At 40.9% G+C, this 11,629-nt stretch overlaps 2 protein-coding genes across 2 annotated transcripts; one reads left to right on the forward strand and one right to left on the reverse strand.

The window, feature by feature from the left end:
- Positions 1-4,165: 4,165 nt before the first annotated feature.
- On the forward strand, positions 4,166-7,533 carry LOC134198547 (uncharacterized). Its single transcript, XM_062667959.1, has 2 exons — positions 4,166-6,973; positions 7,032-7,533. Exons 1-2 carry the CDS (start codon positions 4,755-4,757, stop codon positions 7,267-7,269), a joined length of 2,457 nt encoding a protein of 818 aa, XP_062523943.1. The 5' UTR covers positions 4,166-4,754; the 3' UTR covers positions 7,270-7,533.
- Positions 7,534-7,766: 233 nt separating this feature from the next.
- On the reverse strand, positions 7,767-11,534 carry LOC134198548 (uncharacterized). The gene is made up of 2 exons (XM_062667960.1): positions 11,204-11,534; positions 7,767-8,995 (listed from the first exon to the last, which is right to left on the reverse strand). Exons 1-2 carry the CDS (start codon positions 11,532-11,534, stop codon positions 8,073-8,075), a joined length of 1,254 nt encoding a protein of 417 aa, XP_062523944.1. The 3' UTR covers positions 7,767-8,072.
- Between the last annotated feature and the right edge of the window lie 95 nt (positions 11,535-11,629).

Consider the following 11,629-nt stretch of genomic DNA (forward strand, 5'->3'; position numbering starts at 1 on the left):
CATTGCCTCATCTCATTGTCTCGTCGCATGATCTCATTGCCTCATCTCATTGTCTCATCGCCTCATCTCATTGTCTAATTTTGACACAAATGGCACGCCATTATCCGGGACGCTAGTGCATATGCGGTTCGACTGCAAAGGTCAACTTTACTTAGAGTATCTTGGAAGTCAGCTAATAAGAGTTCACAAACGTGGACGTGAACCCAGAACAGATCCGAGTAAACTTGTTTGGCCTAAACGACCAACGCTTTATCGGCATTGTCTCAACAGTGGAAGTCTGAAGAGGGTCGACTGTCTGATTTTTTCCTGGCTTACCTAGCTCTCTGTTGTTGAACGAGATTGCCAATCAGCTCATCAGACGTGTCGATCTAACAGGTGTTCATGTTTGTGTGTGTGTGTGTGTGTGTGTGTGTGTGTGTGTGTGTGTGTGTGTGCAGTGCTCGAAATAGCGGTCGGACATCGGACATTTTCGAACACTTTTGTTGTTTGTCCGATCACCGAGAAGAACGTTCGAACAAGATGTCAAACTTTAGAAACGCAACTGTAGACATGCCGTAAAGGAGCTCTAATGTCTTGCTCTCAAGGTTAGATTTATCATTTTCCACTACAGCTAGCTGCACAATGAGCGTCTATTCGTTTTGCGCATGTTGCCGATGTCTATTACCCAGTGATCGCCGCTCTTCATTTGATAATTGAATTATAATTATTACGCCACAGGTGCGGCCAACTGTAATCGACGTGTTTCATCTCTATATCAAAAGGTTCGTTGTAAGATTAGTGTTTCTCGTATATGGGTTATCAGAAGAGATACACATGAGCTACTAGTAGCTACGTAGTATACCCCAACCGGTCTTGTAGAACGGATTCCTGAGTCACGTGCTGTAGTAATGATATACACGGCGTTCTCCAACTATGTCCTAACTTGTCTGCTGTGAACTTCAATCTTCCGTCGCTTTTCACTTTTATAGTATGTACAGTATCCTAGAGATTTACAGAGGCTACTCTCTGTTCACGCTGACTTTGCTCCCGAAAGTCAGTAATGATGCAGCTGTAATTGTTTACAACACACAGATGTTACGTGATATCCCAAAACTGTCCATTAGAAGTCATATAACAATAGAATGAGGTTATGTAAACGTAAAGGCTATCAAGACGACACAGAACGGGAAGAAGAGTCAGGAATACCAACCAACAGCCCGCGAAACAATAGGCGTGTTCACACTATGGTTTGCAAGCCTGGTTTGGGCTTGTTATCATAATTGAGTTAGTGTTAAACGTTGCACCTGCCGCATGGAATGCTGGTTTGCGTTGGGTTTGCAAACCGTACTTGCAAAGGTTGGTTTGCGGTTACTTGAGTCTGGTTTGGAGCTATCAAAATATTCCTAGCCGTTTAGCGCCTAGAAACCAGAGTAGCAGTCTGCCTAGCGCATAGCTACGAGAGTAGCAGAAGTCATCGTCTTACTGTGGTGGATGCTGCTAGAGACAGGGCGTCAACAGCAAGAATCTCGCGCGTGCAAGATGACAGAAGACGTCGTTTTCGTCGATATCGCAGTGCTAGCACTGAGTACCGAACTGTTGTGTCGTTTGTCATGCGGAGTATTCTTACTCTGTTGTCAGACGCCATGTCTAGAGATTCCTGCTCAAACAATGGATCACAATAGCGTGCTAGGTTGACAAACCAGGTAATCAAACCCAGTCCAGTGTGAACACAGGTTTGTACTGTATGCTAATTTGTTTCCTCGTATCACACAAATCAAAACACAACACACCATGGTTTGCAAACCATAGTAGTGTGAACACACCTAATGAGTCACAGGCGGTGGACCGTTTAGTGACCTTGCTAATTGGCTACTTCCTCTAGTTGTATAGTCATACCTTCTTAATTAACTCATGCGCTAGGAACCCTATTGAGGATTGGGAAGCTTGGGTGGGAACTGTTGACAAGCACTAGTTTTGTACGTTGTACATGAACCTGTACAATTTGGTGTCACTTTAAGTCTAAGTAGTAACTGATTTACTCTCTGATACAACAATTAGTACAAGCTGCTTCAAGGCTAATTAATAGTTAATTAACAGTGAATATAAGTGCTTATGAGCAGTATAGAACATGATTCAACTTCTGCTTTACTATTAATTAATTTAGCTTAATACATTTTGTCTTAAGTATCTCGTTATAGGAACTTTCTAATGTCGCTTAATCCACAGATTTAAATCACAAGTCATGAAAAACAATCTGTGGGAGACCATTTTAGTCTCAAACTCCGTTGACTTGTGAATAGTTAGTACTGTTTATAGACCAGAATTGGTCTACCTATGGCTGGACTGCTTTGAAATGTCTTGTCTAATGTCGTTGTAAAAATGAAAAAATTATTTCCACTGTTGTGTCTTTCAAGAATGGCAAAAAAATTGCCTCAGCTTTTGTGATACCTTACTGAACTTTTGTGCTCATCTAGCTGTTGACTGTTTATGGATATCATAAGGCATGGTGACATTGATCTTTGCACTCATCATGTAAAATTTGACTGCCTTTTTTTATTAATGCGCGTTATAACAAACAAATAAGGTTTTGATGCTCCTGAGTAAGTTAGTTACGATCAGTATCATTACCCTCTTCTCCGGGCGCGCAAGTGGAGCTGTGTACGAGGCTACACCTTGTTACAAGTAGTTTAATTATGTAATTTGGCCTAGCTAGAACGTTGTCAAATGACTTGATATTCCATTTGTAAATTCTCACTAATCAAGTGTATATATAAGATAGACCTACAAGTCTAAAGAATGACCTTACCTTTGGCATCAATTATACTGCTGTTAGAGGATGTATGGATCGATGCACTAGTATTAATGAAGATAAGACGACTAGAAGAAGGTCTGATAGAAGAATTTCAAGTTCTTTCAACTACAAGCCATATAGGTTTTAGGGTTTGTTACGAACGGAAGACGCTACTGCAGACGTGCTGGGTGTTTTAGACGTCAGTTCAAAGACACAATCGCGATATTGTCTTTGGCATATGCAAGTCACATGGCGTACAAGCCTCTATCAGTGCCATGCAAGAAAATCTTCCTCCGCGACACCTAATTCTGAGACCAACACGCTCTGCTGGGATACGTCAATGATGAAGTAGATGTATTCGCATTGGCTTAGTGAGGCACTGAAAGTGAGCGGCTTCGATATTGATCTAGGATTTCAGGAGAATGGTACAGTCTAAAACAGATCTTTAGCAATGGATTTGCAAGAGCTGCTTTGATTGGGTTTCTGTGATGGTTGATATGGGAAGTCTGCAAAACTAATTTATACAACATGTTGCATATTCAATTGGTTGTTGTTTGTTTCCAAGTATGATAATTTGACGCAATTGCTACTGACTGCAGTTCTGTTGCTTTACACAGCTATAACTCCAATTAACAAATAACTTACTAGTGGATCATCAAAATCTGATTCTTTGCATCTGATCACGCCGTTTCTATCATCTAATAGTATTACCCTTATCTCAAATTTTTGTGAACGAGCAAATGAAGATTGCATGGCTACTCAGTCATAACCAAGAAGTACAGTAGAGGATCGTAGTCTGTTTGTTTGTTTATATGTCTGTCGGTGTGTGTCTGTTATTGGTTTTTTCTCTTTATTTGCATTATCGCCTATTAATTAAACTGTTGGACAATCCCAATGCGTTTACATTTCATTTATATCTTTTTGCTTTAGCAGGTTATTGCTGAATGCTGGCATGGAATTATCTTTGTACGTACTTCTGCTCACTCTTTTTATTGCACATTACAAGCTAAGCAAAAGCTCATCTCTCATTCGAAACGCAAGGAATGGAGTAAAACAAGTTCCACTTGACAATATCTTGCCTACAACCTATGCAAGCAAAGCTACTGAAACATTTGAAGTTTATAGCAGCAATTTTCAGAATTTTCAAAAGATTGGAAGTTTCAATTCTTGGACCTGTAATGCTCCGCAATTGACGTTCAGTACATCTGCATTATTAGTGATTAAACCGTCGATGACAATCCTGAAAGATCGTTACAGAATACTGGTATTTGGAAAAATATCTGAAAGAAAAATCGGTGACGCAATTTCAGCTGATGGAAATTCATATCAAACGTGGATTTATTACGAAGAAACAAACTCTTGGAAAATGATTGCTAGTGATGCGAACGGGCCATCGTGGATAGACAGGTTACGTCTGGTGACAATTTGTAGTTCACGCGCAATCATTCTGTCTTCTGATACTATCAACAGCACTTGGATATTTTTGTTCCAACAACTGAAATGGAAGCGAGTCGCTATTTTGGGCGATGCGCCAAGTTGGCCGGATAATTATGTAATTAACGGGGTGGCCGTAGAAAGTGAGGATTCTTTGTGCTCCTGTAGTCAGGATGTTTTCATTTTCTACCCTAGTGCATCAAGTACACATATTTTGAGTTACAGACTGAGCTGTGTGATAGAACAGACAACATATCGTTGGGAGAAAGTAGGAAACTACGCACTTCCTTACTTTGGTAAACTATACTTAGTTGGTGGTTGGTCAGGAAAGGCAACAGTATTGGCTACGAGTGACGAGTGCATTTGGAAATATTCCGTAAAGAAATCAATTTGGAATAAAACGGAACTCTGCTTTCCACATCGTAATTTTGAGCTAATTACTCAGTCGAACGTAATATTTGTTAATGATACCAGAGAGATTTTTTATATAAGTATTAGTAATCATTATGTTAGTAGGTTGTCTGTCGCTAATGGGGTCGCTTTTAAAGAAATGATGCAGAAAAATGATCCCGAAGACTCAATGTCTTGGTTTCTACGTGGAATCTTTAATAATCCGAATTATGTTTTACGAGTTGCCAGTCAGGGTATTAGATATTACATCCCTTTCAACGATGGAATTTGTGGCTCAAATGGTTTCAGTATGCAGAGACGCAATGTAACGGGAGAACTAGAGTGGCATATTACTAGAATGGACGATAGTCTTCTAATTCCATCGTATTACGGATTTCAGTCTTTGTGGAGAGACACATATTATCGGATTGCCTTTCCGTCCAACAATGTAAAGTCTGCGCCACCAGTCATGTGGTCGATGAACCTAAGCACAAAGCGCTGGCAAGTGGAAGGATATCTCAACGTTACAGGAATAAATATACCCAAAGAAATGATGACGTCAGATGTTGTAAGTATACACATGCAGGAAAATGTGTGGCTGGTTGTGTCACGTAGGTACACAATGGTAATCATGTCAAGAGATCACATACTACTAATGTCAAGTCCTAGGCCTTTTAGATCTGGCTTTACAGTCGTCACTATCAACTCGACGTCAGCTTTGTTGTTTGGAGGATTTGTTGAACCTTGGATAGGAGATAACCAATATTTTAATGATCTTTGGCATTTTTCTCTTACACGTAAAATTTGGAAGAAAGTAAAAATGATCAAGAAAAGTGTATCCGGATCCGAACTTAATACTAACGAGTACACAGAGAGCGTCCCCTCACCTCGATATAATCATGCTGCTGCAGTTATAGAATTCGAAATGTTTGTTTTTGGCGGATATGACTTCAATCGTAATTTGAAAGTAGAATTGTGGAGATATAACATGATTAACAATTCGTGGAGATATTTAGAACCGATCAACAAATTTTCATATCGTAGTGATTATAATTTACGTTTTTGCTATTTTTCTGCGACAGCTCAAAATGAAATGCTATGGATTGCGTCTAAGTGTCCTTTGTTCACCGTTAGAAATTCCTTTTTCGACGGAGATTTCGAATTGTGGATGTTTATTGTTCATTTGAATACTTGGAATGTCGTAGCATTTGAAAAACTAAAAAATTTCCCGGACAGGTTTCTCTCTTCATCACTGGATTTCTGGCGAGGATATTTGCAAAGTTTAGGGCCTTCTAGTTTACTTTACATAAAGGCTGGATGTCCTGATGGGTTAGGGTCGAGCAACATTTTTCGTTTTCCATGCGACATCTGCAAGGTAGGCTTTTACTCTGATGCAGAGACGAAAAAATGCCGCAAATGTCCAAACGGAACGACAACAAGAGAAGAGCGTTCATCACAGCTGACCGACTGCAACCTTTGTGTCACAGGTTACTGTCTTCATGGAAGATGTTTGGTGGTGAGTAACAGCTTAACGCAAGTTCCCGTATGTTCCTGTACTTTCGGCTTCACTGGACCTCACTGTCAATACGCAACTTATTATTACATTGGAACGGGAGTTATTCTTGTTATAGGTATTATTACTATACTCGTTGTGGTATTGCGGCGTATCACCAAGAAACGAAGAGAACGAGAAACGTCTTTTCGTCGTCACATACAAATTTTGAATGATGCGTGGCAGATCAGTTGGCAAGAAATAGAACTGCAGGACGAAATAGGAGGAGGAGCTTCGGGAAAAGTGTGGAAAGCGCAATACCGTAACATAGACGTTGCTGTGAAAATGCTGATTAACAATGATGAATCACAATCGTCGTTGGAATTTGCAGCAGAAATTAAATTTATGCAAACAATGCGTCATCGTAATATTGTACTTTTCATCGGAGCCGGTAAATCAAGTCCACAAGCGCAACCGTTTCTTGTCGTCGAGTTTGCTCATCGAGGTTCTTTACGTCACGTACTGGATGATGTCAGTATTGAAATAGATCAAAATCGTAAAATAGATTTTGCTCTAGACGCTTCGAAAGGAATGGAATTTCTTCACAAATTGGACCCACCGAGAATTCATCGAGATTTGAAGAGTGAGAATTTACTCGTTTGCAAAAGTTGGATTGTCAAAGTGGCTGATTTTGGTCTTGGAAGACTCTTCGGTGGTGCACAAAAAAACCGACAATCAAAGCGAAACAATTCATTCAGCGACAATAATTTAGAAACTGAACTAGTTGAGATGAGAGATTTGTCTGAAGATGGTATTGGGACAGTGAGATGGAGTGCACCAGAGTTAGCACGTCGAGAGAGCTACGATGGATCAATCGATGTCTACAGGTACTCGGCGACGTCAATTCTATTGTATTTAATAATTATATTATATTTATTTGTTTAGTTTTGGAATTGTGCTTTGGGAGATTTGGTCACGTGGTTTTCCTTTCGAGCAGTATCGGTTTGCTCACCAAGTAGACGATGCCGTGGAAAGAGGTGAGCGTCCTGTCGTTCCAGACGATTGCACGGAGGGATATGCAACCGTAATGCAAGCTTGCTGGGCAGAAAGAGCTTGGAAACGACCGTCGTTTAGCGAAGTTGTCAGCTCTCTGGAAAACATGCACGTGGAAGATGCTTGCTAGAGTGACTACACGACAGTTTGAATTTGGTCATTTGCTAGTTTAGATATTGACACGTAAGTTTAGCTGTTAATTAGAGGCATAGAAGATTAGATTGCTGGCATACGATATTATAGAATTAGGAGTTTTAGTCCTAAAAATTATTAGGAGAAAGTTGTTGTTTAGCCAAATATACGCGGATATTTAGCGCACGTTATATGACACTTCTTTTACTTAAATTTGCACATTCGTTCTGATTGAACTTCTCTCAATAGAAACTTCGAGTTTAGATTATGTTCGATTTCCTTTGATCAACTCTTTGTAATACTAGCTTCTCATTGCATGAAATATATGATAAATAAATTGGACGCTGAAAGTTGTGCAACAGTATTTAATTAAATGGTTATAAATAATGAACTTTATTTGCATCATGTCTCCAGGTGGTGAACTCTTGCAGGTTCTTTGTCTTCTATCAAAAAAATTGTGCATGCAAGAAAAACCTGTGATCCACAGTGTAAAAGTAAAGAGTGAACAATTCAACTTTTATTGTCAATTGAAGAATTATTGAAAAAGAAGTCAATAGGTAGAATAAGGGTATCGTCTACTAGTTGAATTAAAAGCAATAGTAGACAGATGATAGTCAAACTAACAAGACATAAACTAATAAGTCACAATTCCAGCATAATGAACACAAACACACACACACACACACACACACACACACACACACACACATGCACACGCACACACACACACGCACACACACACACACACACACACACACACACACACACACACACACACACACACACACTACCTATCAAATGTTAGTCAATCTTCAAACTTTCAATCGTGTTTGCATCATCCCCTCCCGCCATTACAATTTCTCCACTGTCAGCTGAAAATCCGCCATGCCCCCACCGTTTCTTGGTCATGGGAGGAAGTGGTAGCCATCCAGCTGATCGATCATCATACAATTGCACTGCATTCGATGGAGTACTGCTGGTTGACGTCGTCATCCCTCCAGTTGCCACCAGTCTGTTACTGACTGATGTGAGTGTGGTATAGTAGTTCCTTGAAACAGCAATTGATCTCCACCTTCTGCTTCCAAGATTATAACATTCCACCACATTGCTTAGTCTTGACTGCCCAATTTCTCCTCCCCCTACAAAGACGGTGTCGCTTACAACACAAGAAGAAGCAAAAGATCGTTTTGTCGGCACATCATCAAGCACCATCCACTGACCACTTGTTAGATCAAACATACGAGCCGTGTTCACCCTCTCTCTTGATTCGGTTTCCCCACCCACCACAAAGAGACAATTTTCATGTAAAGCAACAGACACGCCAACCATCTGCATTTCTGGAGGTAGAACAGTGACAGAACGCCACTTGACATCTTCATTCGGAAAGAATCGTTCAACTTCATACTGTTTCTTCTTGTCATCTTTCACGACAACCAGACACACGTCTTCATAGCAGACAATAGTTGAAACAAAGCCATTTTCTCTGCTAACAGTGTCCCACCTATTATCTATCTCGGTATAAATGTAAACTGAACCATTGATGCCTCCTACAATCAGCTTGCCGTCTAATAGTACCATTCTGCCATATGACCATCCACCTATTGGCATTGACATATCCCACTGTTTCCACGTCGGCAAGCCCATTGCAGCAGCTTCATCAAAACTAGGAAGATCATCTGGAACATGGTGACCCATGACTTCATCCCTTGCTGAATGAGCAAGATCTGCAACAATCAATAAAAGCCAAATTAGAAAGATTAATATATTACATCATACTAGAAACCATAAACCACAATTTCATTATTTTCCATTGATGTTAAACTAATACTTATATCACCTAAATCAATTATCTAATATTGTCGTGCTCAACCAGATCAGTCTGGTTCGTAGTGTCTCTTGCAAGCACCGGCAGCAAACCCTTACTCAGATGTGCTTAGACCATCATGGCTGTCTAAACAGACGACATGACTTTATGTAGGATCTGACTGGATCCAAGAAGCATTGCTTTCTGTAAGTGCTGCAGGTTGTGATGACCTGGAATAATATCCAGCTACAGTGCAATACCTGCGTGCACTATGCCCAACACTCCCAACACAACTGAAACAACCAGTGTCTAACACTGCCATGTGCGGGTTACATCCAACCACAAGTCACTGTATTTCCTCATCTTCTCAGCCTCTTTCCTTTCAATGTTACCATCAGCAGGACAGCTAATATCAATAAGAAAACAAGTGTTTGTCTTGTATTTCTGAAAAGATGTCACGACGATTGGCACCAATCTCCCTAGTAGACATGGTTGTATCCCACATCATAGCAGTGTTCTTCCCAGAAATCTTAAAAGGCAGAGTGGAATACTCCGTGAAGTGGGCGTTACTCAATGCCACGCCCAATGGCAGTTAGAAATATTTTACAGATCAATAAAGCTCAACTGTGTCAAGCTCTAGAAATTTCGTCGTCCTTCCCTGACAGTGCGCTGGTTGCTTCTTTAGAGACAGCTGATTCATGGCACGAGAGTATTTCATGCTCTAGTAGACTTTGCAAGTAATCGTTTTACATGGGATATTAATCTAAATAGCTTAGTAGATTGTGTCTTTCGACAAAGAGATCACACCAATGACTGTGTCTCGTTTTCTGCCTCACTACAGAAGCCATGGGAGGGTAGCCATTGGCAATCTACTCCAGTCATCCTGTGCTTCATCAGCTGCCACTCATTTTCTTTCAAAAATGCAGGTATTCTTATCTTCGACAGCATTGCTCGTAAAGAGAGACTCAATAGTTCTCTGCGACGCCGACATGACATGTGCATTTCGCTGACATGCACAGTATACATATATACCAACTTGCACGTAAACACCAGCTGCAAAAGCATGGTTCAGGGCTGCATGCGTGGGTGTAAAAGTGTTAGTGTTCTGCACAATTAGATGCCACCTGCTGTCTTAGTTAATTAATTTAATAAGCTTAGTTTTAGATCCTCAAGTCTTGGCATCTGGATGATCTACTTTACCTAAAAGCTTAATTGCTTAGAATAAGGCAGAGTGGCCCGCTCTGCCAAAAGATCCTAGGGAGAACACTGCATAGTAATGTAGTAGGTCTCCATAAGCCTATCAAGATGATGCCGGTACCATTAGCTCTCCACTGAAACCCCAAAATGATGACAAATGTTCCAGTGCATAATGGAGGCCACCTGATTGTGTCAATCAGTGTAGGTCATCGGTGCCAAAGCACTACAGCCTGCCACAATGTGGTCAACTGTTTCCAGACTTACACTGCACAAGTGGCAAGTGAGACTGACATCTCGATGCAGAATGTTGCGGTCATAATACCAAATCTGAATTCAGAAGAGCTTGGTCTTGAGCAGCAACAACCAGTCCCTCAGTTGCAAAAGGAAGATTCAATAACTTAAGCCATCTGTAGGTCTCTTTAATGTCCCTAGGTGGTTTCTCAGTGAGACGGCGATACTGACCATGCATAGGTACTTTGCTCCAGGACTGCACACGAAGAGAACTGCTACACATGCGGAAATGTTTCACACCTGTCTGAGGCGCTTGCTCAAAGACACCAACATAAAAGACACCATGCGACTTGCTGTCCTGAGAGAGAGTCCCCTGCAGCTGTGCAGTAAACTGACGGGCCATGTGTTGGAGAGAATGAAAGGAGCTCCTTGTACAACTCTCCTGTACTGTTGCCATGAAGAGATAAGAGTCGTTACGAAGATAACAGTCCATCCTCACAAACAGGACTAATACATCGACTTGATCTGTCGTAACCCTCAACCAACCTTCATTACAATTTCATTATTTATTATTTAAATATATTTTAATTAACTACTTTATTTAATTAACTACTTAAGAACATATCAAAAAATTAATAGCTACATTCAAATAATAACTTTCATATTTACTACAAATTACTTAGATAAGTTAATACATTACCTTCATCACGTGACACACTCTTCTGCACGTGATCAGAATTTCCCAAAATGCGTTGAACAATAAATCCCTGCCCCACGTCGGTCAAAACTTTACAAAATGCAGTAAACAAGCTGGGCTGACGCTTGGGTAAAATTTCCACCAGTAGACGGTCCACTTTTTTCTTTTGCGACGTCGACTCTTTCTCGAGCTCGTCTGCATCCTGCAGACCGAGAACGCCTGCATCGATCAGACGGCGAATAAGTGACCGATCCACCCGAAGATGTTGAACCACATAGCTCATATGTTTAGTGAGAGAGAGCCACGGGTTGCCAGGATCGGTTGCAGTGGCCATGTTACCAAATACGGGCATGCACGTAGACCCGCGTTGGCGAAATCGCCACGTGTACAAGGTCTGGCCGCGCGAGGCTTAGGGCAATGCTTCGCACA

This window comes from Corticium candelabrum, chromosome 2 (genome assembly GCF_963422355.1).
Source record: "Corticium candelabrum chromosome 2, ooCorCand1.1, whole genome shotgun sequence".
Lineage (NCBI taxonomy): Eukaryota > Metazoa > Porifera > Homoscleromorpha > Homosclerophorida > Plakinidae > Corticium > Corticium candelabrum.